Source organism: Bufo gargarizans, unplaced genomic scaffold, assembly GCF_014858855.1.
Source record: "Bufo gargarizans isolate SCDJY-AF-19 unplaced genomic scaffold, ASM1485885v1 original_scaffold_1649_pilon, whole genome shotgun sequence".
NCBI lineage: Eukaryota > Metazoa > Chordata > Amphibia > Anura > Bufonidae > Bufo > Bufo gargarizans.
Genome location: NW_025334454.1, coordinates 38,591 through 65,199, shown reverse-complemented (window position 1 = coordinate 65,199; position 26,609 = coordinate 38,591). Strand labels below are relative to the sequence as shown.

General features: G+C 48.3%; 1 protein-coding gene across 1 annotated transcript; it reads right to left on the bottom strand.

The window, feature by feature from the left end:
- Positions 1 to 1,900: 1,900 nt before the first annotated feature.
- Positions 1,901 to 24,757, bottom strand: LOC122923490 (elongation factor 2-like). The gene is made up of 15 exons (XM_044274314.1): positions 24,623 to 24,757; positions 21,805 to 22,019; positions 16,182 to 16,363; positions 12,643 to 12,854; positions 11,945 to 12,126; positions 11,053 to 11,158; positions 10,848 to 10,961; positions 7,617 to 7,755; positions 6,541 to 6,736; positions 6,149 to 6,407; positions 5,409 to 5,516; positions 4,319 to 4,672; positions 3,813 to 3,995; positions 3,564 to 3,696; positions 1,901 to 2,248 (listed from the first exon to the last, which is right to left on the bottom strand). Exons 1-15 carry the CDS (start codon positions 24,623 to 24,625, stop codon positions 2,055 to 2,057), a joined length of 2,580 nt encoding a protein of 859 aa, XP_044130249.1. The 5' UTR covers positions 24,626 to 24,757; the 3' UTR covers positions 1,901 to 2,054.
- Between the last annotated feature and the right edge of the window lie 1,852 nt (positions 24,758 to 26,609).

Here is a 26,609-nt window from a genome sequence, read left to right as displayed (position 1 = left end):
CAACATTTTAATGTTATGTACAGGAAAGACCTCCCAGCCCCTGGAACATCCTGTCCTGGATGGACTGAGGCTCTTTAACTTCCTCTATTTTCATCGTAGCCCTGATTGTCTTTTCCGTATCCTGTGGGCTACAAAGGGGCTTCCCCGATTCATCATCGGAGAATTCAGATTCTCAGAATAATCTCTCCCTCATCAGAGTTAGGCTCCAGCTGAAGGTCCGACATCTGTGATCTTTGTGAGGTAGAGGGCTGAGAACACCACTGCGGTAGCCTTGTGTCAATCGCTGATTTAACGTCTTCCTCTGATAGATTCAAGGAAAGAGGGTGACTCCTCAGAAACCACTTTGTCCGTGCCTCTTGGAGATAACGCTTTCTTTGATTTGGAGGGTAGGGATTTTCTACATATTGCACATTTCAGTTAATGAATCCTCAGCAGATTTTTTTTGGTGCTGGTGTCCCTGCCCTGTAAGGTAATAATTAAGAACTTTTAGGGCTCTAACTAGGGAGACTCTTTTTAAACACCAGTACCGCACCAGTGAGGGATATAACACTCACGGAGGGTCAGTAGTCATACAGGAAGGAGGCTTTCCGGGCTCTGGGCAGCAGGATCCACAGGCTTTCGGGACTCAGAAGCTTCCAGGGGAGCAGACATGCTGTGCGCGCTGCGATGCTGGAAACGCTGTACTCCATGCTCCCGTCCTCCTCATATCTGCCAGTTCTCTTACATCACCCGCCACCGGAAGTGACGCTGAGGCCTGGCAAGGGAACGGAAGCCCAGGGGGCTGCCTTCATGGAAGGACTTATGCCAAAGGAACGGGGACAGGGATGGATCATGAACCCCGACCTCTGCACGGCCCTCCTGGATGGGGCAATTTTATTTAGGCCGAGCGATCCATCAACCCCCGACATAGCAGGAGCAACTTCCACGCGATTCCGAAAACAGGAAACAAACTGAAGCGGGTAAGGGGAGGGGAGGCTTTTAAGATTGAGCTTCTACGTTGTTTCCTGTCCTGGGGAGGCGGAAACACCCCCCTGGAGTGCAAAATGGAATCCGCAAAAAATACGGATGACGCCCATGTGCATTCCATTTTTTGCGTAACGGAACAGCTGGCCCCTGATAGAACAGTACTATCCTTGTCTATTATGCGGACAATAATAGGACATGTTCTATCTTTGAACGAAACAGAAAAACAGAAATGGAATACATACGGAGTACATTCCGTTTTTTTTTTTGCGGACCAATTAAAATTAATTATTCCGTATACGGAACTCAAAAAAAACGTAACGCAAAAAACAAACGTTCGTGTGCAAGAGGCCTTAGAGTGCATTTTAGGTTCATCCATTAATTTCACCCACAAGCCAAATATCCCTAACTTTTTGTGAGTAATGTATTTCTTATTAAAATGGGAGCTGAACCCATCACTTTTCCTTCCGGTTCTAGAAGTAGTATATGGATTTAAGATACCAGGAACACAGCTGCAAGGTGTTTGTTATAGGGTATGTAAAATTCTATTTATATTTTTATAAAAATCTTGGCCTGTCCTGTGTTTAAGTGTTTCTTTACTCCAGGGTGTGAGCTAAAAGGTCTTCTGCGAGCATTAAAACAGGAACTAGAGACCTGCCAGGACCTTCCTCCCCGATGGCATCACTGCAAATACATTTTCCTGACCAATACGAAGTAGCATTGGCATGGCAGCAGGGGAACACAAACAGTGACTGTCATGAGGGCCCAGGGAGCACACTGAGGAAACCATAAAGGCTTGTAGGCTGAGAATGAGACTTTGCTGCAGCCCCATGAGAGCTTTAGAGAAAAAGGCCACTTACTACATGTGTGGATTCTGGAACAATGCGACATGCTCTTTTTTTGGCTGGAGGTATGCTGCAGGAAACAAGCGACAATACACATTTTTATATTTTATTTATTTTTTCCATTTTTTTTATTTTCATTGGAGGGAAGGGGGCAATCAATGTGCATGGTGTTTGGACCAGCTGAGAGAAACAGAGTCTTTGTCATGTAAGTGATTTTGGTTTCATGAGAAGTGTCAAAACTGCTGGTTACAATTTGTCTAAGAAGTTATCTAGGGGTGGGACTCCTTCCTTCAAACCTTTACGTTTCCGGGTTTCTGCCACCACTTGGGCGGGGCGAGACGTGGCGTCAAATGGATCTCCGTGCAGGATCTGCCAGTGGTCAAATACACATTGTGGGAAGGCCTGACCTCCAGTGTTGGACCTGAGGTCAGCAGTAAAACCTGTGAGGAGACATGACATCAGCAATGGAATGACCAGGATTTGTATGTGCTTTTGTAACTCAATTCGTAAGTTAATACATGGAAGATTAAAAGGGGTTATCCCATGGAAATTATCACCGATTCTGTGGATAGGGGACAAATATCGGACCCTGAGGACTAGGGGGTCGCAGTCCCCCTCTCTGAATGGAGCTCCTCATTCTTGAGGTCATGTGGGAGGGGCCAGCAGTCAGACCCTTTCCCCCTCCAATCTGACATTTATTACCTATCCTGTTGATAGAGGATAAATATTTTTCATGAGATAACCCCTTTTACTACGGTCCTAAATTTACACAGCATAAAAGTAGACCAGGCAGACCCTTCAAAGTGTTAATGAGGCACAAAAACAGTAAATAATCTGAATCTGGCAGAAACTGAGCGAGCACCATAGCCTCTGGGTCCCTGCTGTTTGTGGCCCCACTGAAACGAATGGGTCCGCATTCAATCCGCAAAATTGTGAAATGGACGCAGACACAAATATATGGCCGTGTGAATGGGCCCTTTGTAAGTAATAACGTGTTGTTTCCTATCAATTGATGCTAAAACTGCAAAACCAGAACACCAGCTCAAGACGGCACATTTTACTCCAATGTAGAGCAGCAGGCGGCCATATTAAATGCTATTGTTAATAAATCTCCCTTTGGTCATTATTGGTGTCACGGACGGTGTACAGGAAACAAGGCAAAGCAACATGCATAAATGACTCGCTGGATCCAAGAGCTAAGGAACCAAAGGGAGACCCCTGCAGAAGACCTGGCACTTTCCCTGGCTGCTCAGCCTATGCAAAGATCCGAATGGTGGAAGTTTGCATATCCACGTACCTTGACTATATAACCCCTGAGCACCCTACAATAGTGAGGGGACACGACCACCGGCTCCCTACACAAGATACGGAGGGAGTCAGGGTCACCTGGGATCCAGCAAACAGAAAATAACAGATAAATGTTCAACACTTAACTTTGTAGCAGACAGGAGAACAAGATCAGCATGCACACACACTCCAGGAAGAAGTATAAGCCGCCCAGAAAAGCATTCTGGGGAGGAATTTAAAGGGAAGCAATTAGTCCAACACATGACAGCTGAGAGAGGCTAACGAGATGAGGAACTGAATACCACAACAAAGAAACTCAAGGGGGAGGTTCTGAAAGGCCTCTGTCAAAGCTTCTCAGCTGTCTGGTTGTGACAATTGGTGCGGCAGGACTTCCTGCTGTTTCTTGTAAAACATTTATCCACAGAATTTTTGTGAACGAGGCCAAAACCTGGACCTGGAAGAACTTACCAAAGGATTCATTGACAGGCAAGTAGGCCTTCACTACAAACATGGGTGTTCCAGCCACATGAGACTCCTCAAAGACATGTCCACGCTTCCTGTTCAGTACACCATAGATGCCGCCGACCACCTGCTCTGGGCACTGTGCAAATAAAAGAAGGCAGATGTCAAATACTCTGGAGCACTGAGCGGACTCTATAAAGATAAATCTGCTGGAGAATGAAAGTGGGAGGCTACTGCTTCATCTCCACGACCTACCTGAATCTCCACCAGATAGATTGGCTCCATTAGCCTGGGTTGGGCTGTGATGGCAGCAGCATACAGCACTCTCCTAGCAGTGGGGATGATCTGTCCACCTCCACGATGAATTGCATCAGCATGCAGTGTGACATCATGGATGTCGAATCTGGTGCCTCTCATGTTCTCTTCGCACAGGACTCCCTGCAAAGAAATATTCAAAGCCATACATGAATTCTACAAAAAGTGAAGCACATTTGGAGTTTTAATACATCTGCTCCATGTATACCCATCAGCGTTGCAGTCACATCAAAGGTTAAATTGGAGAACCCTAAACTTGTTTGCTACAGAAATGTAAGGCTGCCCTGTACACAATGCGGCCCAGCAGCGGGATCCCCATTTGGTGGGCTACATTGCACATGAAACAAACCTCATGTACATGTGCGGCCTGGAAAGTACAGGTGTGGTCCGGCGGTGAGCCGCATACAGATACTGCTGGTAAGCCACAAACCTGAAACAAAACAAACCTCCTTGGTAGCCCACTGGAATCCTGCCACAACGCTGTCCTTGATCTCATTGAGGTACTGGACTCCTTTAGTGACGTCAACCAGGATGTTCGGCCCAGTTCCATCGGGACCGAAACACCAGATCTTTCTGGCCTCTGCCACATCCCACTCGTACTTCTCTGCCAAGTAACGGGCGCGCAGCTTCAATTCCTGCCTGGAACTGACGTCACCCTTGTCGATGTCCTCAGCCAGGCCGTCGGGTAAGGGCCGGGCCTTCATGTACAGACGGTTGTGCTTGTTGGGAGATTTGGACAAGCAGAGCTGGTTGGACTGGTCACTCACAGTCTCCCTGTACGACACAACAGGGTCCGATTTCTAGAACAGAAAGAACAGTGTCAACAATGGAGAGTTCTTCAGTTCAAGATCCTCATCTATTTGTCAGAGCTGAGACCGCCTAAAAGTCACTCTCTCTCAGGAGAACCCACCATGTCCTCCCATCACACAACCCACTGATTTCAACAAGCCGATACACAATTTTCGACTGCAAGGAAATTGAACACTTATCATGGATCACAACAAATTGCTGAGGGTCCCATCAGTGGATGGCTTCTATTTAGAGACTGTCCAAAGCTAAAAAACGTTATTAATGTTCACTCAATGGACAGACCCCTATAGAAGCGCATTAAGGCCCTGTTCACATCATGTATGGATCTACACTTAGCATGTATGCCAGGTAAAGCTCCCAGCGCATCTTATACAGCTTCATTTACCCAACTGTAGTAGACTACAGCACGCTATATAAAAAGGTATACAATTTTTTTTTTTTTTTTAATAATGAGGGGCATTTATCAACTACTGCGGGGGGTCAAAACAAACATTTGCAAGTTACGGCAGACCATATTTGCCCTATAATTTGTGACTACAAAAGGGGCTGAGCTTAGCATCTTCCTACAGTGCAGGGAAATAAAGACTGGCGTATGGGAACGTCTTGATAAATCTCCCCAGAGGTCCAGAAATCTTGATCTGAACCTGGCCCTGGTGGAAGGGGTCATATGATATTACATATCAGAGCAGACCTTCCAACCATCTGCAGTAATGGCCGACATCTCACCTTGATGGGGATACAGGCATGATCTTCTTCAAGGTCTTTAAGGCAGATTTCTAGATGTAACTCCCCGGCTCCTGCAATGATGTGCTCTCCCGATTCTTCAATTATACACTTAGCACAAAAAGAAAAGAAAGTACTATTCACTCTAAAATTACTTTGCTGAAAATATTAGAAAACTGTTGGAAATATTCTGGAATCCTTTCTATTAGCTACCAGTTATCCTTTACAAGGAAACCCAGGGATGAAGCAACTCAGAACAACTGGTCCGTTCACTTCTGGGGTATGGGACCTTCGTTCTCGTGATTAGTGAAGGTACCAGCATTAGGACCCCCACCAATTTAATAGTTAAACCCCCCCGATGTTTCAAACTGGGCTCCACTGCCTGCTTCTGTCTCGACAGCAGGAAATTGCTGTGAAAGCCGCTCGGGTACTCAGGCTGAGCAGCTTTCACAGCCATTTTCTGTTGTGTCGAGACAGGAGCAGGAAGTAGAGCACAGCGGGGCCAGTTTTAATAAATTCCCCCTAGTCTCTCACTAATCTATCAAAAATACAGAAAAGTGGCTTTGGTTTCATTCTCCACCAAAACGTGCGCCCCTCTGTAGTCTCTATCCTATCTGCAGGCTGCTCTACATCAGAGCCTGAAGCCTTTTACATGCCTGCTTCCTGTATTCAGCTTCAATTCTGGTTTGTCACACCAGAGCCGTCCATTGCGAGCTGCTAAACACACAGGATCTCCGCTTTACCTGGACCATAGGATCAGACTTGGCCAGACGTTTTAAGCCCTCCACCAGTTTCGGGAGGTCCGCAGGATTCTTTGCCTCCACAGCGACACGTACGACAGGACTAACGCTGAACTTCATCACTCTCATGTTGTGGGCGTGCTCAAAGGTGGAAATTGTTCCAGTCTTCACCAGGAACTGGTCAACGCCAACAAGACCGACTATATTGCCACAGGGCACATCTTCAATGGGCTCTACGTAACGCCCCATCATAAGGATAGTCCTGTGGAATAAGAGGAGAGAAGCCTTGAGCTTAGGAAGTTACCATGCTTCTGGCTAACGTTGTCCCAGTGACTTTGGAGGTGACAAATCAACTTCTTCCATCTATTGGATTCAATAGGAAGGGGAGCACTTACCTCTGAATAGGCTTCAAGTAAAGATCTTCCTTCTTCCCTGGAGTGTAGTTGGGACCCATAATTCGCACTTTCTGTCCAGTTGACACAATTCCAGAAAAGACACGACCGAAGGCATAGAACCGTCCTTTATCAGATGTGGGCACCATCTTGGAGATGTACATCATCAGGGGGGCTTTGGGGTCACAGTTTTTTACACCTACACAAATAGAAAATAGTGCCATCAATATCTCCTACTACGGGGGTGTCATGTGATCATATAAAATAAATTGATTTGTGCATTGGGCCGCTGAAAGCTCAAAGACCCAGCAAGCTCCCTCTAGTGGTGGCTGCAAGTAGCCAAAATGTTGTCTATGCAGGGGATGTGGAGGAATGTTTGCCATTTACATGCCTAGAGTAGCGCCACCTGGTGTTCAAAGTGTACAACACATCTACCTAATGAGCTAAGTGCTGATAGACACACATGCTCAGTCACTAATCCTCCTTCTCTGCTCCCTGTGTATTGATTCACAGTTCACTGACTAGAAGTCCATACAAATTGCTTCCTCGCTGCTTGTCAGGAAAGCACCAGATCCAGTGTCGTAGAACAGCACTGTACGGTAAGCTGAGGAGACTGTTTCTGAGGACCGACTTTCGAGAAAGCAAATGCTATTTCTCTTAATTGTTCCAGACCCCACAGGAAAAGTATTATCTATTGTATTTGCACGGAAACTTACTGATGATTTTCTGATATAGCTACAGCTGACAGAGGGGGAAGGAAACTGACTGGGAGCTTATAATTACAGCTACAAGAGGGGGAAGGAGGCTGACTGGTAGTTATGTGGAGAATGCATATGTAAGGGGTTTCGGGAGTTGTAGGTAGCCCTCACACAGCAGCAAAGATGGGTGCTGATGGAGGCAACAAAGGAAAAAAAAAAGGTGTTTATAAAATAAAAATAAGAGTGGTTATTAGCCGTTTTTGACTTTTTATATGAATTTGACTTGTTGGATAACCTCGTTCAGAAATTAGTGAGCACAGATCATTTATCACAAAATGTTGTGCTGCACATCAAGCATGGCCCTGTGGCAGTGACCCTTACCCATAGCAGCTTCATCATCAGGTGGCCCCTCGTACAGCAGCTCACAGCGGTATTTCTGCGCCGTGACAGGGGAAGGCAGGTGGATGGTGATCATCTGCAACAAGGCGTCACCAGCCGGTAGCCAGCGCCTCATCACTGCCTGCAGCACAGGAAAGAAGCATCCCGTTAGTTGGTGCATTACCGCAATTCTTACCAAAGAGAACAGAAATCAGCAAGAACATTCTTCAGTGTCCAAAAACGAGAGCTGGATTTAAAGAGAGATTTCAGTGTTAATTATGATCAGCCATCGGGTTAGTGACATAGGAAGGCGTTTATGTAACAGATGTAGATTACAAAATGCCTTTATTTCTCCAAGAACTGGGGGAGAAAAAGTGGAGTTTCCCCTTAAACCGGACTGCTGCTCCAGACTAACCTTTAGTAATGGAGGCTGCCAGCCCTGGAAGAATACCCAAAAGTAATGTGTCCCGGGAGGCCGTATCCTCACCGTTACTCATATCATGTCACAATATCGTACAGTATGGGTTTTTTCAAAGTTCTTGACCAATGAGATATATAAAATAGTTAAAGGGGGTAACAATTATTAGGAAAGACCTGGTTCCGTCGACATGCAGGAAACGCATGGAGAAGCCTGGTCAGACAATCGTCGGTCGTGGTGGTGACCTGCCTTAGCCAGTGACTGGCTGAATGGACATCTTCAGGTATTTCCTGTAAGTCAAGGTGGGACCGGAGAGCAGAGACCAGCGGGGACCTTCTAAGTGTCGGAACAGCTGAGGATCTTTGAGGCAAGTGTGGCTTCTTTTTTAGTCAATTTGGACATCTTCCCCAATTATTTTTACCCCTTGAACAACTTGTCTAGGTTAAACATAAGGGAGTAAGGCATTCCATGAATTTGCTTGTGTTGGACTTTCCCTCTGAGGAGCTGTACCAGAAAGAACCGATAGCCATTCCCCACCTTCAGGATGGCTCATCCAACAGCGAATGTTAATGGGGGTTTGGTGTTGAGAATTAGCAAAACAGATGACTAACAAGTAGAGGATACGACCCCCCCCACCCCAATATTACCGCTGCACCCCCCCCACTAGTCGAATATGGTCACACCTTTGTGATGCTGAATACGAGGGCGACGTCTGCTTACAATTCCCATCCGCGGGCGCTCGAGAGTAACAGAGCCTGAAATAAAATGGCTTCCTGCCTGTCACTAACACCTATTACTGTCGTCTTCCTAGATGGGAGGAGAAAAACAAAACATTTCAGGGTAGAAAAGAAGAAAACTGGAGATCCTTTCTCCACGATTGGTGACATGTAGGTCCTTGTGGTTTCTGTGGGACGGTTGTTGGATTAAAACACAGAACAGGTCGACAAGCCTACAGCTCCTGTTTCCATGGTTACAGACTACAAACAAGTCCCCAGTGTAGTCGGATCCTGAAGTCAGGTTCTCATCTTGGTGATCTTTAAACAGTAAGGGGGGGGGGGGGGGGGGGGGAGTGACTGCTGGATTCGGACTGTCTAGTGTCTGTAACCATGGGTGCACATTATTCAAATCGGGATTATTTGCAATGTTGCCTCAGATTTTATTTTAGCTGAAAAATACAGACCCCCTCACCCAAAGAATAAAACACTGGATTAAAACAAATCTTGAAAAACATTTTGGTTTTTATATAGATGAAAAAATAAATGTTCATAAAAAATTACTTTCTATATACATGACATACTGAGTTACAGTCTATTACAGCCAGAGCTGCATTCACAAATCTGCTGCATATGGCCCAATAGCTTAGTTGAGTTTTTATGAAAAGTGGAATACTTTTTTTTTTGTTATTTGGTGGTCCGATGTGGCAGCCATACTGGACTTTGCAGTATACTTTAAAATCTAAAAGTAAAATACTGATGATCTAGCATCAATATCAGATTGGTGGGGGTCCAACACCTGGCACGCCCGCCGATCAGCATTTTGAAGAGGCCCAGGCCAATGAAGTCAAGTTCATTGGTCACATTGCCTACCTTCAGCTCAGTCCCATTCAAGTGAATGAGCCTAGGCTGCAATACCAAGTACAGCCACTAAACAATGGACGGCACTGTGCTTGGTTTTCTTGTGAGGAAACTTCAGTGCTCGGTATGCATTGCAGCTTCTTCAAATACCAGATCGGCAGGAGTTCAAGTAGTTGGACCCTCAGATAGAGACTTCTTGCCGTCCCCTGACACCACCTTGCGGGGCTCAGTTCCTGATATAGGTGCGGGTCCCAGCGGTGGGACCCGCACCTATAAGACAATGGGGGCATATCCTAGCGATATGCCCCCATTGTCTGTGATGAGACAACTCCTTTAAATATGTATCCAAACCTGCTTGCACCATCAGTAATATAACTGCACCCAGTTTCTTGTCCAACCGAATCCCTGTTCACACCTCATGGCAGCGGTACCATGGGTCACTTACAAGGTGGACCCAAGCACTTGCTGATTTCTCCTCTGGGTCTGTTAACGCTCAGAATTCAATTTCCACTGCTATACATTGGTTATTTCATGGCTCTAATGTTGTGCAACCTGCAGTATGTAGGCTGCGCTACTGGAATAAGACCATGCCTATCCGGTGTTGCCAAAGCCAAATATCTAACAGGATAAATCAGTGAGAGGTAGACGTTCACAATTGTTATTAATTCTCAGCCTGGTAACGAACATTAAAATAAAACAAAAACTAACTTTATTGCGGATTCAATACTAAAATCTGGGGCAGTACGGCCCACCTAAAGCGTCAAATGCAGGCCAGGGTGCAATAGTTAATCAGAGCTATGTCTATAAAGATTTCCCTCAATCCTATTGCTCCCCTTTCGCTCCAAGCTGGGAGACTTCAGAAAAGCAGCCCAGGATCTGAGAACTCTGTTTATTAAACAGTGTTATCCGCAAGACATTATCAAACAGGCTTACCACCACTCTCGGAGTTCAAATCGTACACAATTATTACGCTCCAAAACTGACAGACAACAGGACAATGAGCTGGGAATTATAGAGACATATGACAAGGCCAACCGACAAGTACGTGATAGATTACAAGACAACTGGGGAATCCTCCGGTTGGACCCCGATATACGTGATCTTATATCAGACCATCCCAAGATAACTTTACGACGGAGTTGGAATTTAAGCTCAAACATGACTTCATAGCGCCATAACCGGTAAGTATCCATGTGCCTCCATTTTTAAGGGGGTGTTTACCACAGTAGATGAAGACCGTACCTTAAGGAGTGGCTTTCCTTCCTTGTCCCGGTCCTCCGCATCCAACTTGATGTCCAGTTTCTCAACCAGTTTGGCAGTCTCATCTTTTTTGAAGTTCATGATGGCATCAAATATCTACAGGACACAGGGCAGCATGTGACACAGCGTCCTGGAGGCACAGACATATTACACTGGAAGTGAAGGAGATATGAGGGATATCCATTACCTTAAAGATGGGGTCCAGTATGAGCTGGCTGAATGTACGCGGCAGCTTCTTTCCATCAGCGTTGGTCGCAGATTTGCTGAATTTGCCAGTGGCCGGATCAAAATACCTAAACGCACAAGGTGATGAAGACATCAGCGTTCTGCCATATTAACCGGATAAGACCTCAGTACATAACAGTCTGGGGACAAAGCTCAACTGGGTAATGTCCGTGCCATGTCCTGTACTGCTCTCCAGTAGGAGCTGCTCCATTGTGTACTGTACAGGACCCTGAAGAAGTTCTTGTCCTCACCATAGAAAGTGACTTCCAGCATCTACTCCTGCTATATGTAAGGACTTTATTTGTGTTCGTTATCTGCTTATTTTTTCTTAAAAGGTTATATTCTCTTATACTGTGATGACATTTTGGGGCTTTGGAACCAAATACTAGTTTTTCCCAGTCTTATTGACTCAAGTTACAATGGTTGTCCCAGAGCCAACTTATATTGTAACCTGAGAATTACTTTACTTCTCCTGTATTATACTCCAGAGCTGCACTCACTATTCTGCTGGTGCAGTCACTGTGTACATACATTACTTATCCTGTACTGATCCTGAGTTACATCCTGTATTATACTCCAGAGCTGCACTCACTATTCTGCTGGTGCAGTCACTGTGTACATACATTACATTACTTATTCTGTACTGATCCTGAGTTACATCCTGTATTATACTCCAGAGCTGCACTCATTATTCTGCTGGTGGAGTCACTCACAGTCAGCCTGTCAGTGACATTTTACTTTATGTTTCTAAATGTATAATGAAAACGTTGATGTTTCCATAAGCGATATTTTATAGATATCTGACATAACAAGCAACGTCCCCCACCACCTCACCGCCGTATATAATTACATACTTGTCTCCCCATAATTTCTTCATCATGTCTTCTACTTTCTTTGATCGCTCAGTTGGAGTTGGCTGAGCCTTCTCTCCTTTGGATGCAAACTTGGCAACATACATCTCTGCAAACTGCTTGAGGGTGAAGGCCCAACCGTGCAGGCCCGACCCAAAACCGACTGTGCCAATCACAGGGTCAATCTACGGACACAAAAAAAAATACAAAATAAAAAGAAGAAGAGGATGAGGACTGGGTTACAGAAAGCTGGAAACATTAAAGTTTCATAATATGGGGAATACCGCTGCCAATTAGTGATGCTGAGGAAACGGCCACATGTCACAGGCAAAAACCGTACCATCAAATCGGAACTTTGAGGTTTATAAACGTATTAATAACGCCCACAATTCTGCAGGTAAAGGCCAGCTGGCTGCGCAGTTTTACAGGTTTACATTGTTTATCTGTAGAACTGTATGAAACCGCTGCACTGTACAATAAAATAGCAATTTTTGGCCGGGTTAGCCCAGTACCCGCCACACGTGGCCACATCCAGATAAATTTGATCCATTCCAATGGCTTTGTAAAATGGGCTACACAAGGATACAGAGTCAATAAACCGTTTTATCAAAATCAAGATAAAAGTCTACTGAAAAACAAAATAAAATATACTTGCGATACGTGTGCACATAGCAGAGCACACAGCCGTGATGTCTCCTCACCATAATGTTGCCCATGGGGCCGGTTTCTCCCTCCCCGTAGGTAGAGATGATGACGTTGACGTTCTCCACTATCCTCTGGAAGGTCAGGAATAACTCCTCAGGTTCCAGCTGAAGCTCCAGCAGCGCTCGGTCCATTTTGTTCATCATGAGAACCGGTTTGATCCGTTCAGCAATTGCTTGTCGCAGAACTGTCTCCGTCTGGACGCAGACACCTGAAACCGAAGGTATGTAAAAGTCAAACACCTGAGACCAACTCCGCTTCCACAAGAACTTCCGGTTTCAGAAAACTTTCAACGTGGCACAACTTTTGGCTCTGCCGATCCCTGGAAAGATGGGGCTGAAAGTATATGGTTCACTAGACCACCACCTGTGCCTCCAAAAGAGAGAACGGTGCTCAGCCCGAATGCTTCTGCTGGGGTCCCAGTAATCAGATCCAGGTGCTGGTTTGAAAACTGCAGAATATTTTTCATGGGACAACCCCTTTAAGAATTTCTGAAACTCGAAGTGAAACGTTTGCCAAGTTACTAATGGTGGGGGGCACCACTAGTAACTTGGCAAAAGTTTCACTTCGAGTTTCAGAAATTCTTAAAGGGGTTGTCCCATGAAAAATATTCAGCCGTTTTCAAACCAGCAGCTGGATCTGAATACTTATGTAATTGCATGGAATTAAAATGTATTTTGGCTACTGAGTTATTCAAGTGTAGATGTCTAGCACCACCTGCTGCTTGTTCTTTCTTATTTCTATGTCCACCTCAATGAGGTGGTTGCACATGCTCAGTTCTACCTTCAACTGCCACCAGCTGCAGTAGAAAGTGCATACCTACTTAACTGCATGAGCTGTGATAGGAAGACAGCTGCAGCAGAAAGGACCCCCTCCAGGCTGTCAGCTTGACAGAAATCTAGCAGAGCAATGAATGGGGAGATCTCTGGATCCATGTGAGGTCCAGGGCTGGTTCTAGCTTTGTTAGAAAGAGATTGTCATGTTCTACGTGATGTCTGATTTTAATTTTTTACATTCATCATGTGACAACTCCTTTAATCCCTAGGCAACCCTATACTAAGGGTGGTGGCCTAGCTTCCGTCAAGGATGTCCTGATGGCCGCTGTCTTAAAGTACATTACATACAATGGTTCCATCACATTTGTGAGGCTGTCATCTTTCCTGGCCTAATATTTCTCAGAGTTGAGGGTTTGCTACAATTGCGTCCAGGTCATGGTTTTATGACTAACTTGGGTTCACAAAGATCTGTGGAGGCCATGCTGTGAAAAAACAATATCAGCTAGTGGTGCTTAAATTATTTTCATTGACTTCAATTCACTTCTGAAGTCTGTGAGTTGTCCATAACACATCTGTCCAGCCAAGTAGAGGCTGCTACTCTGTCACTTTCCAATGCTTTACACTGCAGCTCTGATTATGCAGGGTATGAGCACAAGCTCAGCAGGACTTTACTGTATGGAGAGCTGGTTTTCCATTACAAGGGCAGAATGATTAGAAGCCACCAATGAAAATCAGATCATTTCCACACAGACCCAGCCAACCAAGTGGAGCACAAAATCTCCCTAAGGCCTCATGTACACAACAGTTTTTCGGGTCCGCATCCGAGCCGCAGTTTCTGCGGCTCGGGACCCATTCACTTCAATGGGGCCGCAAAAGATGCGGACAGCACTCAATGTGCGGTCCGCATAAGTTGCTCCGTTCAGAGGCCCCGCAAAAAAATAAAATAAAATATAGCATGTCCTATTCTTGTCCGTTTTGCGGACAAGAATAGGCATTTCTACAATGGGCCGCCCGTTCCGTTAATTGCGGAAGGCACACGGGCGGCTTCAGTTGTTTGCGGATCCGCGGTTTGCAGACCGCAAAAAATGGCACGGTCGTGTGCATGAGGCCTAACTGATACACAGAAAAAAGATTAAGACTCCTCAATGGTGGATGCTTTTTAACGGCTGTAAAGATGAAGACAAAATTGCAAGCTTTTCAGACTATTTAGGCCTCTTCCTCGGGCATCTTTTAAGACAGTACCTGAAGAATCACATATTTTTTTTTTTTTGAAACGGTTACAAACTATTTCTTCCTTCGTCTCAAGGGGCCTCCCCTCCTCCCTTTGTTCAGTCAATGCTGAGGTGAGGTGGGGGCAATGAGGGCATATCGCTAGGATATGCCCCCATTGTCCGATAGGTGCGGGTCCCACCTCTGGGACCCGAACCTACAAGGAGAACAGAGCGGGGAGAGCTGTGGCTGGAGGACCCGGGGTCCGTCCACCACCAGGCGCAGCTCCCTGCCTCTCCCATGGAAGTGAATAGGAGCGCACCGTGCATGCGCGGCCACCGCTCCCATTCATTTCTATGGGGCCGACGGAAATACCCGAGCCAGCGCTTGGCTATTTTCGGCGGCTCCATAGAAATGAATGGAGGACAGCTGCGCATGCGCAGTGCGCCCTCCTGAACTTTCTTTGCTCCGTTCTCCTTGTAAGTGCGGGTCCCAGAGGTCCCACACCTATCAGACAAGGGGGTCATATCCTAGCGATATGCCCCCATTGTCTATAGAAAAGCGCCTCCTTGAAGTGTCACTTATGACGTATGTAGTATTGAGGTTAGGAAGACCGCCATCACAACATGGCGCGGACCCATAGATATTTATATTAATCCACACTCCAACGTTTGGTGCATACTGCGCAGAAGCCAAGTGTTATCTCATCTCCTTTTCCTCCTAAAGCCAATGAAGTCATGGCGTGTGCCCCAGGAAGGAGCGCGTACCTGAAGGTGTAGAACTGCTTTAGTTATTGTAATAAACGTAGAGATTACCTTGACCAGCTACGAGTCAGCGTCTAGTCTCTCAGCCACGCGTGGATATTAACCCCTTGGGGCTACCTTGATTTGGAGCACCAGCTTTAACAAAGTACATAGGAATAATCAGGTAGAGAAGACAGGTGATGGAAAGCAGATCAGTATGGGTGGAGGAGGGGACAAACTGTTGGAGCAGTGAATTGCTGCAGCAAATATAGATAAGCAGTGGGAAAGGTTTATTCTCCTCTAATAGATATCCAGGCTATGAATGCGATGAACCCAAGAGGTCTGAACCCTCAAACCCATTCATGGACTGGATTCTATTAGAGGAGAATAAAACTGTCACACTGCCCATCTACAACTGCTCCAGGAGTTGTCTACACCGCCATCCATACTGATCGGCTTTATAGCACGTGTCTCACCTACCGCAATATTCCTATGTACTTTAGTGTACAAATATGGGGAATCTTTAGATACGGTGTTAAAGGAAGCCTGAGGAAGAGACCCAAATAGTCACAAAAGCCTGCAAATGTGTCTCAATGGAGGAGATTTATCAAAACAGTGTAAAGGAAAACTGGCTTAGTTGCTCATAGAAACCATTTTCCTTGAAAAATGAAAGGTGGGATCTGATTGGTTGCTATGGGCAACTAAACCAGTTTTCCTTTACACCCGTTTTGATAAATCTACCCCATATTTTTAATCTTTTATTTACTGGCTAACACAGTACAAATATATATATTTATTTTTTTACTTTACCTGATACACAGTCGACAACTACAAGTGCCCCGTCTGTAACGCGGAGGGCGGCCGTCACTTCTGATGAAAAGTCTACATGCCCGGGGGAGTCAATCAAGTTTATAAGGAAACCAGAGCCATCCTTGCATTGCTTGATAAAAGCCAAGTCGTTCTCATAGAGCTCGTAGTACAGCGAAATCGCCCTGCAGAGCAAACACACAGATGATGAGAGTTGTCCGTGGGCTCAGGACAGGTCATCAGTATTTGGTCGGTGGGGGGGCAGACACGCGGGACCTCCGCCCATCATCTGTTTGAGAAGGCAGCGGTGCTCCCGTGAGGCCGCGGCCTTCTCACAGCTGGCCAAGCACAGCGCCGTACAAAGTATAGCGGCTGTTTGTTATCGCAGCTCAGCCTCATTTACTACAATAGGGCTGCGCACGAAACCATACAATGTACGGTATTGTGCTTGGTAAGCTGCAAGAAGGCCGCGGCACTCACAGGAGCACCGCTGCCTTCTCAAACAGCCGATTGAGTCCTGGGTTTTGGACCCCCACCGATCAGACACTGCTGATCTGTCCGGAAGATAGGTCATCAGTACCAAAATCTCACAAAACCCCTTTAAAAAACATAAAAAAGGTAATGTATTTTACATGCAACCATACGTTAACCTGCACCCCATCTCTGAAGCAGGAAACCCCCGGCATTGGCGAGATCAACACAGGAGCCTGGAATCCTATGCATCCACAGGACACAATATGGCAGTGGTCACATGACCAAGTCACACAACAGCTGCCATCTTGCTTCCTATAGACAAATCGGATTCCAGGCTCCCGTTTCAACGCCATAGATGCCGAAGCAGCCGAGGGGCCTCCAACTTCAGAGCTGGGGTAAAGTACATGTTTGCTCATGCTGGAAAGTACAAAAAAATAGATTTTTGTACTTACCGTAAAATCTGTTTCTCTTCCGTTCATTGGGGGACACAGGCTTTGGCCATGGGTATAGCTGTTGCTGCTAGGAGGCGGACACCAAGCACACAAAGTGTAAGCTCCTCCCTTATAAAACTTGGAAAAAGTATGCAAAGACAACCGAGTAGCCGCCTTGCACACCTGGAGGGCCGAAGCCCCGTGATGCACCGCCCAAGAGGCCCCCACTGCCCGAGATGAATGAGCAGTCACCCGGAAGGGCGGAGACCGGTCCTTAACGCGGTACGCTTCCACAATAGCCAAACAAATCCAGCGGGAAATGGAAGCCTCAATTAACAATGGCCCCGACTGCCCCAGAACAGACGCTCCGACCAGGAAGTGGCGCTCAGGAGGAGACTCCGCCCCCTCCTCTCCCAGGTGCATTCAGCAGGACGCAGCCATGGAAACAGTAGTAGACCCCAAATGAAGCCGGGGCCTCAATTACCAATGGCCCTAGCTGCCCTGTGGAGCAGCGGCGATATCCTCAACCTCAACACAGAGGAGGTTAACTCCGCCCCCTCCTCTCCCCCAAGGAAGACGCCGCCGAACCAAGGAAGCTGCAGGAGGACGCTTACACTTTGTGTGCTTGGTGTCCGCCTCCTAGCAGCAACAGCTATACCCATGGTCAAAGCCTGTGTCCCCCAATGAGACGGATGAGAAAAACAAAGTTTATGGACATTTTAAATGCGGAGGTATAGATTGGTCAACTCCCAAGTGGGGGTGCTCGACCCTTTCAGGGAGCTAGGACGCCGGAATAATCAGGCTCTGTGCGGGCGTCACATGGCTCCTTAGGCAGGCTGTTTAAACAGGCGCCTGTGATTGGTGCTCTAAGCCTCACTAGAATAGCTGTGCGTTTGCCACTCTGGATCACTGACTTTTTCCTGATTCTCTGATGTTGTCAGAGGCAAAAATCTGTAATTAGAGCCTGTCCGGGTTTCACCTCTTCATCTCGCTACTCTTTTCCTATATGGTTTAGGCCTCTGCACTTCACTATGAAAGGACAGCCATCCAGTTGGGGGCCATCGCTGAAGATGGATAGTGCAAGTGGGTAGGGACAGCGGTGCAGGTGGAGCTCAGGGCTGCACAGTTCTCTACCGTGACACCCGGGCTTTACACCCACACCACCATAAATGTACAATGCAGGTTTAAAGCCCCTGCTAGATTACAAGTCAGGTCCCAAGACCACCAGAAGTAGTCAGAATCAGCTATAAATGATGGATCCACACATGGATTTAATTTCATGTCAAATGAACACCACCACAGATTTTCTATTAGAAATCAAATACACACCAAAATCCATGAGATTTCTGCTGTGCACTCACACATGAGCGTGATGGATTGGCCCCGGATGCGTTCAGCGAAACTCGCACCATTTTGCAAGCAAGTTCAGTCAGGGTGCAATGCATTTTGATCTGAAGGTTTACAAACATCTCTTAGCAACCATCAGTGAAAAACGCATCGCATCCGCACTTGCTTGCGGATGCAATGCTTTTTTTCACTGAAGCCCCATTCACTTCTATGGGGCCAGGGCTGCATGAAAAGCGCAGAATATAGAACATGCTGTGATTTTCACGCAACGCAGAACTGATGCTTTAAAAACAACGCTCATGTACACAGACCTATTGAAATAAATGGGTCAGGATTCAGTGCGGGTGCTGTGCGTTCACGTCACGCATTGCACCCGCGCGGAAAACTCGCTCATGTGAAAGCCCTTATATGCAGATTTGGAGCTCAAAAAACCCTACACACAGCTTTACATATACATTATTATTTTTTACATAACACCCCTGTCCTACTACTAGTGTCCCTGGTACAACACGTATGACCAGGATGGGCACCGCGGTGAATGATAACCCGGTTGGCTTGATATCAGACACATGAGCCTCTGGTTGTGAAATTGTTCCGTAAATGAAAGCAGAGGCTAAATATACCCGCTGCTCATTGCCTTGGACTCTGTTCCTATCGCTGCCGAGAGGAGCGACAAAAATAAAGTCACAAGAGCGAAATGTATCCCTGCCGGGGAAGGGGGGTCATCCTGACTCAGCAGCTCTGCCACATGCACATGGACCTGGGAGAAAGAAGCCTCTATCTACGAGAAGCAGAATACATGTACGGGCATGGTCAACTGATGAGATGTCTCCTGGGGACCTCATTCTACAATACAATAAGGATCAGTGGTCACGTGCCGTTCCTGCACACGTCACCCCTGAGACCACGGATTTGCTGGCAGCACTGACATACATGTAAATGGCATGTCACACAGGGATGGGAGCCATGATGCTGGAACTGGAAGGCTCTGACCAGGTCTTTTTTTTTTCTTTTTGGGACCATATCTGGTCATCCCTAACCTTTTTGGGGTCTCCTACAACCCTTTAAAGGGGGGGGTTTCCAACTTTTTTTTTTTTTAAATAATGATCTATCCTTTGGAGAGGTCATCAGTATCTGATAAGTGGAGGTCCCACAAACAGAACCCCTGCCGATCAGCTGTTTGAAAAGGCTGAAGTGTTGACAAGTGTGCCATGGACTTCGCACAGCTCAGTCTAGGCCAGTGACGTCACATTTATGGGTCATGTGGCCTAGGTGCAGCTCCGTCCCATTTAAGTTAATGAGGCTGAGGTGCGAAACCAAAAAACAGAGGAGGCAGCTGCTCTCACTGGTGGGCACCACAGCTTCCTCAAACAGCTGATCGGCGGGGGTCCCTGCTGTTGGACCCCCACCAATCAGATACCTTTGAGCTATCCTTTGAGTAGGAAAACCCTAGTATACCATCCTAATGATCCAGCACCTGACCCCCATTACAGGGAGTGCAGAATTATTAGGCAAATTAGTATTTTGACCACATCATCCTCGTTACGCATGTTGTCTTACTCCAAGCTGTATAGGCTCGAAAGCCTACTACCAATTAAGCATATTAGGTGATGTGCATCTCTGTAATGAGAAGGGGTGTGGTCTAATGACATCAACACCCTATATCAGGTGTGCAAAATTATTAGGCAACTTCCTTTCCTTTGGCAAAATGGGTCAAAAGGAGGACTTGACAGGCTCAGAAAAGTCTAAAATAGTGAGATATCTTGCAGAGGGATGCAGCACTCTTAAAATTGCAAAGCTTCTGAAGCGTGATCATCGAACAATCAAGCGTTTCATTCAAAATAGTCAACAGGGTCGCAAGAAGCGTGTGGAAAAACCAAGGCGCAAAATAACTGCCCATGAACTGAGAAAAGTCAAGCGTGCAGCTGCCAAGATGCCACTTGCCACCAGTTTGGCCATATTTCAGAGCTGCAACATCACTGGAGTGCCCAAAAGCACAAGGTGTGCAATACTCAGAGACATGGCCAAGGTAAGAAAGGCTGAAAGACGACCACCACTGAACAAGACACACAAGCTGAAACGTCAAGACTGGGCCAAGAAATATCTCAAGACTGATTTTTCTAAGGTTTTATGGACTGATGAAATGAGAGTGAGTCTTGATGGGCCAGATGGCTGGGCCTGTGGCTGGATTGGTAAAGGGCAGAGAGCTCCAGTCCGACTCAGACGCCAGCAAGGTGGAGGTGGAGTACTGGTTTGGGCTGGTATCATCAAAGATGAGCTTGTGGGGCCTTTTTGGGTTGATGATGGAGTCAAGCTCAACTCCCAGTCCTACTGCCAGTTTCTGGAAGACACCTTCTTCAAGCAGTGGTACAGGAAGAAGTCTGCAAGGTAAGAAAAACATGATTTTCATGCAGGACAATGCTCCATCACACGCGTCCAAGTACTCCACAGCGTGGCTGGCAAGAAAGGGTATAAAAGAAGAAAATCTAATGACATGGCCTCCTTGTTCACCTGATCTGAACCCCATTGAGAACCTGTGGTCCATCATCAAATGTGAGATTTACAAGGAGGGAAAACAGTCCACCTCTCTGAACAGTGTCTGGGAGGCTGTGGTTGCTGCTGCACGCAATGTTGATGGTGAACAGATCAAAACACTGACAGAATCCATGCATGGCAGGCTTTTGAGTGTCCTTGCAAAGAAAGGTGGCTATATTGGTCACTGATTTGTTTTTGTTTTGTTTTTGAATGTCAGAAATGTATATTTGTGAATGTTGAGATGTTATATTGGTTTCACTGGTAAAAATAAATAATTGAAATGGGTATATATTAGTTTTTTGTTAAGTTGCCTAATAATTATGTACAGTAATAGTCACCTGCACACACAGATATCCCCCTAAAATAGCTAAAACTAAAAACAAACTAAAAACTACTTCCAAAAATATTCAGCTTTGATATTAATGAGTTTTTTGGGTTCATTGAGAACATGGTTGTTGTTCAATAATAAAATTAATCCTCAAAAATACAACTTGCCTAATAATTCTGCACTCCCTGTATTCATTAAAAACAGGGGAGGGGTGCACAGTAAGTTTATAAAGTTTTATCCTTTTAATAAATTCAGCGAATTTCAGACTTCACCAAGACTAGCGTAGGTAAATCTGCCCCTACGAGTTCAGACACCGCTCTCTCTCGGAGATATTCAGAAACTGAGGGGCGTATCTTCAGCTGAGCCCTTCTGACCCTTCCTTTTGCACACATCAGACTACCTGGGATTTGTTTGTAGTCTGTAACCATGGAGACACACAGGAGACAAAACCAAGTAACAGTGTCACAGCACATTATTGCAGGGCTCAGCTGCCGTGTCCTGGAGTACTTACGTGGACTTGATGGTGATGCAGCGTTCCTGTTCGTCTTTGCGCGTGTCTGTGAATCGCGTTTCTCCGGCTCTGGAAGAAGCGATGATTCCGGCTTTACACACCAAAGAATCAGTAAGGGTGGATTTGCCATGGTCAACATGAGCAATGACAGACATGTTCCTGATGTTGGACTTTTTGTCCATGATCGCTCGGATCTGGTCTACTGTGAAGTTCACCTACGATGGAAACAGAAAAGAAGGAAATAAGCTCCGTAAACACTCTGCGAAAAATATAAGCTAGCGCCCCCTGCAATCCAGGAGATCAGTATAGCAATATGGAGGACAGGGGTCACTGACATGGGGTGCTTCATTTAGGGAGCAGTAAAGGGATTCTCCACTATTGAATACTAATCTACGTTTAGGCAGAGGACGGCATTGAGACCTCCCAACATTCACAGCAGGACCTTCTATCAGATGACCATCTACCTATGGACATATGACAGGATTAGAAAAACATGGATGTCAAAAGTGAATGGAACTGAGCTGCGATACCACAACCTGTGGCACTGGTTTTGGAAGACAGCAGCCACGTATTTGTAATCTCGAACAGCCACTGTAAAGGGGTCAAGATGGGAGATGAAACTATCTGTAAGAGAGGAGAGGAATCATGGGAATTGTAGCCCTTTAACTTTATAAGCTAGCCCTGGCGGCATCCAAACTAAGGTGCGGCACAGAACTGAGCACGACAATGAAAAATAATGACTTCTGAGCTATTGTGCCATCCGCAATCCCCTGGTAAACAGATAATTTGCCATATTTTTTGGAACCTTAGAAAGCCCCTTTAATGACAACCTGGTGCTGTGGAGTCACATGGTATATCACATGATCCGTGTATTCCTGTCAGCAGCTCAGAATAGGGCATCAATATCACATCGTCAGGGCTCCAAAACCCAGCACCCTCGCCGATCAGCTATACGAGGAGATGGCGCGCGCAGTAAGCACGTGCCTCCTCTCTTCCTGTCCGCTTCTACTGTCTTTTGCGAAGACCATAAGACAGCAGTAGTTGACTGGAAGAGACGGCACATGCATACTGTATACAGGGCCGGTTTTAGACAAAATGTGGCCCTGGGCAAAATCAAAAGTGGGGCCCCAAATCTTGTAATAATGTACTAACAACACAGTTACATTCTGTCGATTCCGGCCCTCCCTCACAGATTTACACCCCATAAAGCTCCTCACACAGTTCTTCACCCTCATGGTCCCACAATACGCCACATGCCCCCTCCCCCCACAGCATCTGAGAGTGTTAAAAAAGTGTGGGATCCCTCTTCAGGCGCACCCCAGCGGAGATTGGGGAAAGCACCCTGTTCTATAAATAAGCCACAGCCTGTACTAGACTTCCAGGCTCATTGTTAGACCCGCGACCCCCTCTCCCCCGGGGTCAGCCTCGCTGCCCCCACTCTCCCCCGGGGTCAGCCTCGCTGCCCCCACTCTCCCCCGGGGTCAGCCTCGCTGCCCCCACTCTCCCCCGGGGTCAGCCTCGCTGCCCCCACTCTCCCCCGGGGTCAGCCTCGCTGCCCCCACTCTCCCCCGGGGTCAGCCTCGCTGCCCCCACTCTCCCCCGGGGTCAGCCTCGCTGCCCCCACTCTCCCCCGGGGTCAGCCTCGCTGCCCCCACTCTCCCCCGGGGTCAGCCTCGCTGCCCCCACTCTCCCCCGGGGTCAGCCTCGCTGCCCCCACTCTCCCCCGGGGTCAGCCTCGCTGCCCCCACTCTCCCCCGGGGTCAGCCTCGCTGCCCCCACTCTCCCCCGGGGTCAGCCTCGCTGCCCCCACTCTCCCCCGGGGTCAGCCTCGCTGCCCCCACTCTCCCCCGGGGTCAGCCTCGCTGCCCCCACTCTCCCCGGGGTCAGCCTCGCTGCCCCCACTCTCCCCCGGGGTCAGCCTCGCTGCCCCCACTCTCCCCCGGGGTCAGCCTCGCTGCCCCCACTCTCCCCCGGGGTCAGCCTCGCTGCCCCCACTCTCCCCCGGGGTCAGCCTCGCTGCCCCCACTCTCCCCCGGGGTCAGCCTCGCTGCCCCCACTCTCCCCCGGGGTCAGCCTCGCTGCCCCCACTCTCCCCCGGGGTCAGCCTCGCTGCCCCCACTCTCCCCCGGGGTCAGCCTCGCTGCCCCCACTCTCCCCCGGGGTCAGCCTCGCTGCCCCCACTCTCCCCCGGGGTCAGCCTCGCTGCCCCCACTCTCCCCCGGGGTCAGCCTCGCTGCCCCCACTCTCCCCCGGGGTCAGCCTCGCTGCCCCCACTCTCCCCCGGGGTCAGCCTCGCTGCCCCCACTCTCCCCCGGGGTCAGCCTCGCTGCCCCCACTCTCCCCCGGGGTCAGCCTCGCTGCCCCCACTCTCCCCCGGGGTCAGCCTCGCTGCCCCCACTCTCCCCCGGGGTCAGCCTCGCTGCCCCCACTCTCCCCCGGGGTCAGCCTCGCTGCCCCACTCTCCCCCGGGGTCAGCCTCGCTGCCCCCCTCTCCCCCGGGGTCAGCCCCGCGCCCCCCCTCTCCTCCGGGTCAGCCCCGCGCCCCCCCCTCTCCTCCGGGGTCAGCCCCGCGCCCCCCCTCTCCTCCGGGGTCAGCCTCGCGCCCCCCCTCTCCTCCGGGGTCAGCCTCGCGCCCCCCTCTCCTCCGGGGTCCTGCACCCTTCTAATCCAACTCAGCTGTTGCAGAGCTAGACAGACATGACAGGAGACCCTAATATAAAATGGCCGCATCCCAGTCAGTGGAGCAGAGGGAGCCTCGTCCCCTCCTGAATCCCCGGACCTCATCTTTGGGCTGTGCAGCCTCTCCGCCGACACTCACCATGGTGACGGATGCCTCCGAATCCCCGGGCACAGAAAAGCAAGGAGCCGCCTCACAGCTGGAGGACTTGAGGAGAAGGAGGAGAAGGCGGGGCGATGACGTAACTGACAGGCTGCTGGGAATAAGGGGCGGGGAGTCTCTGTAACCATGGCGACATGACGCAGCTGCAGTGAGGACCCCTCTCCTGCCGCAGTCAGTGCGGTGATGTCCGCATCCTCAGCGGACGTGTGTGCTGCATCTCCTCCGTCCATTTCTATATGGTCCCTAAAACACCGCATCATAAAAGCATCAGCCTATATTTACATGGCATCCTGGATTTTTCTAGGATTCCACTTTTAAAATCCGCACAGAATTGCATGTAATTTTGATATCAGTCGGAAACCGCAGGGTTGTTTACACAGCACGTTTTTTCCCTGCTCCTGGCTATAAAACCATCGGCGTGGACGCTCATTCCGCGTTCAGTTCCGTTTCTACCTTGAATCCACATTCCCCCCCCCCCCCCCAAAAAAAAATAAACCGCATGCAATTTCAAAGCAGATGCCACTATAGGGGCATTCTACTATGTGGGGGCATTCTACTATGTGGGGGCACTATGGGGGCATTCTACTATGTGGGGGCACTATGGGGGCATTCTACTATGTGAGGGCACTATGGGGGCATTCTACTGTGTGGGGGCACTAAGGGGGCATTCTACTGTGTGGGGGCACTATGGGGGCATTCTACTATGTGGGGGTACTATGGGGCATTCTACTGTGTGGTGGCACTATGGGGGCATTCTACTATGTGGGGGCATTCTACTATGTGGGGGCACTATGGGGGCATTCTACTATGTGGGGGCACTATGGGGCATTCTACTATGTGGGGGCACTATGGGGGCATTCTACTATGTGAGGGCATTATGGGGGCATCCTACTGTGTGGGGGCACGATGGGGGCATTCTACTGTGTGGGGGTACTATGGGGGCATTCTACTATGTGGGGGTACTATGGGGCATTCTACTGTGTGGTGGCACTATGGGGGCATTCTACTGTGTGGGGGTACTATGGGGGCATTCTACTATGTGGGGGTACTATGGGGCATTCTACTATGTGGGGGCACTATGGGGGCATTCTACTATGTGTGGGCACTATGGGGGCATTCTACTATGTGGGGGCACTATGGGGGCATTCTACTATGTGTGGGCACTATGGGGGCATTCTACTATGTGGGGGCACTATGGGGGCATTCTACTGTGTGGGGGCACTATGGGGGCATTCTACTATGTGGGGGTACTATGGGGGCATTCTACTATGTTGGGGTACTATGGGGGCATTCTACTATGTGGGGGTACTATGGAGGCATTCTACTGTGTGGGGGCACTATGGGGGCATTCTACTATGTGGGGGTACTATGGGGGCATTCTACTGTGTGGGGGCACTATGGGGGCATTCTACTATGTGGGGGCACTATGGGGGCATTCTACTATGTGGGGGCACTATGGGGGCATTCTACTATGTGGGGGCACTATGGGGGCATTCTATGTGGGGGTACTATGGGGGCATTCTATGTGGGGGTACTATGGGGGCATTCTACTGTGTGGGGGCACTATGGGGGCATTCTACTGTGTGGGGGCACTATGGGGGCATTCTACTATGTGGGGGCACTATGGGGGCATTCTACTATGTGGGGGCACTATGGGGGCATTCTACTATGTAGGGGCATTATGGGGCATTCTACTATGTGGGGGCACTATGTGGGCATTCTACTACATGGGGGTACTATGGGGACATTCTACTATGCAAGGGCACTATGGGGGCATTCTACTATGTGGGGGCACTATGGAGGCATTCTACTATGCGAGGGCACTATGGGGGCATTCTACTATATAGGGGCATTATGGGGGCATTCTACTATGTGGGGGCACTATGGGGGCATTCTACTATGGGGGGTACTATGGGGGCATTCTACTATGCGAGGGCACTATGTGGGCATTCTACTATGGGGGGTA

Excerpts from the sequence above, each read along its gene's own strand:
- LOC122923490 (XM_044274314.1), bottom strand. Across the intron at positions 16,364-21,804 it reads TGCATCACCATCAAGTCCAC|GGCGATTTCGCTGTACTACG; the intron begins GTAAGTACTCCA and ends TTTGCTCTGCAG. Across the intron at positions 11,159-11,944 it reads AAGAAATTATGGGGAGACAA|GTATTTTGATCCGGCCACTG; the intron begins GTATGTAATTAT and ends TTGTGCGTTTAG.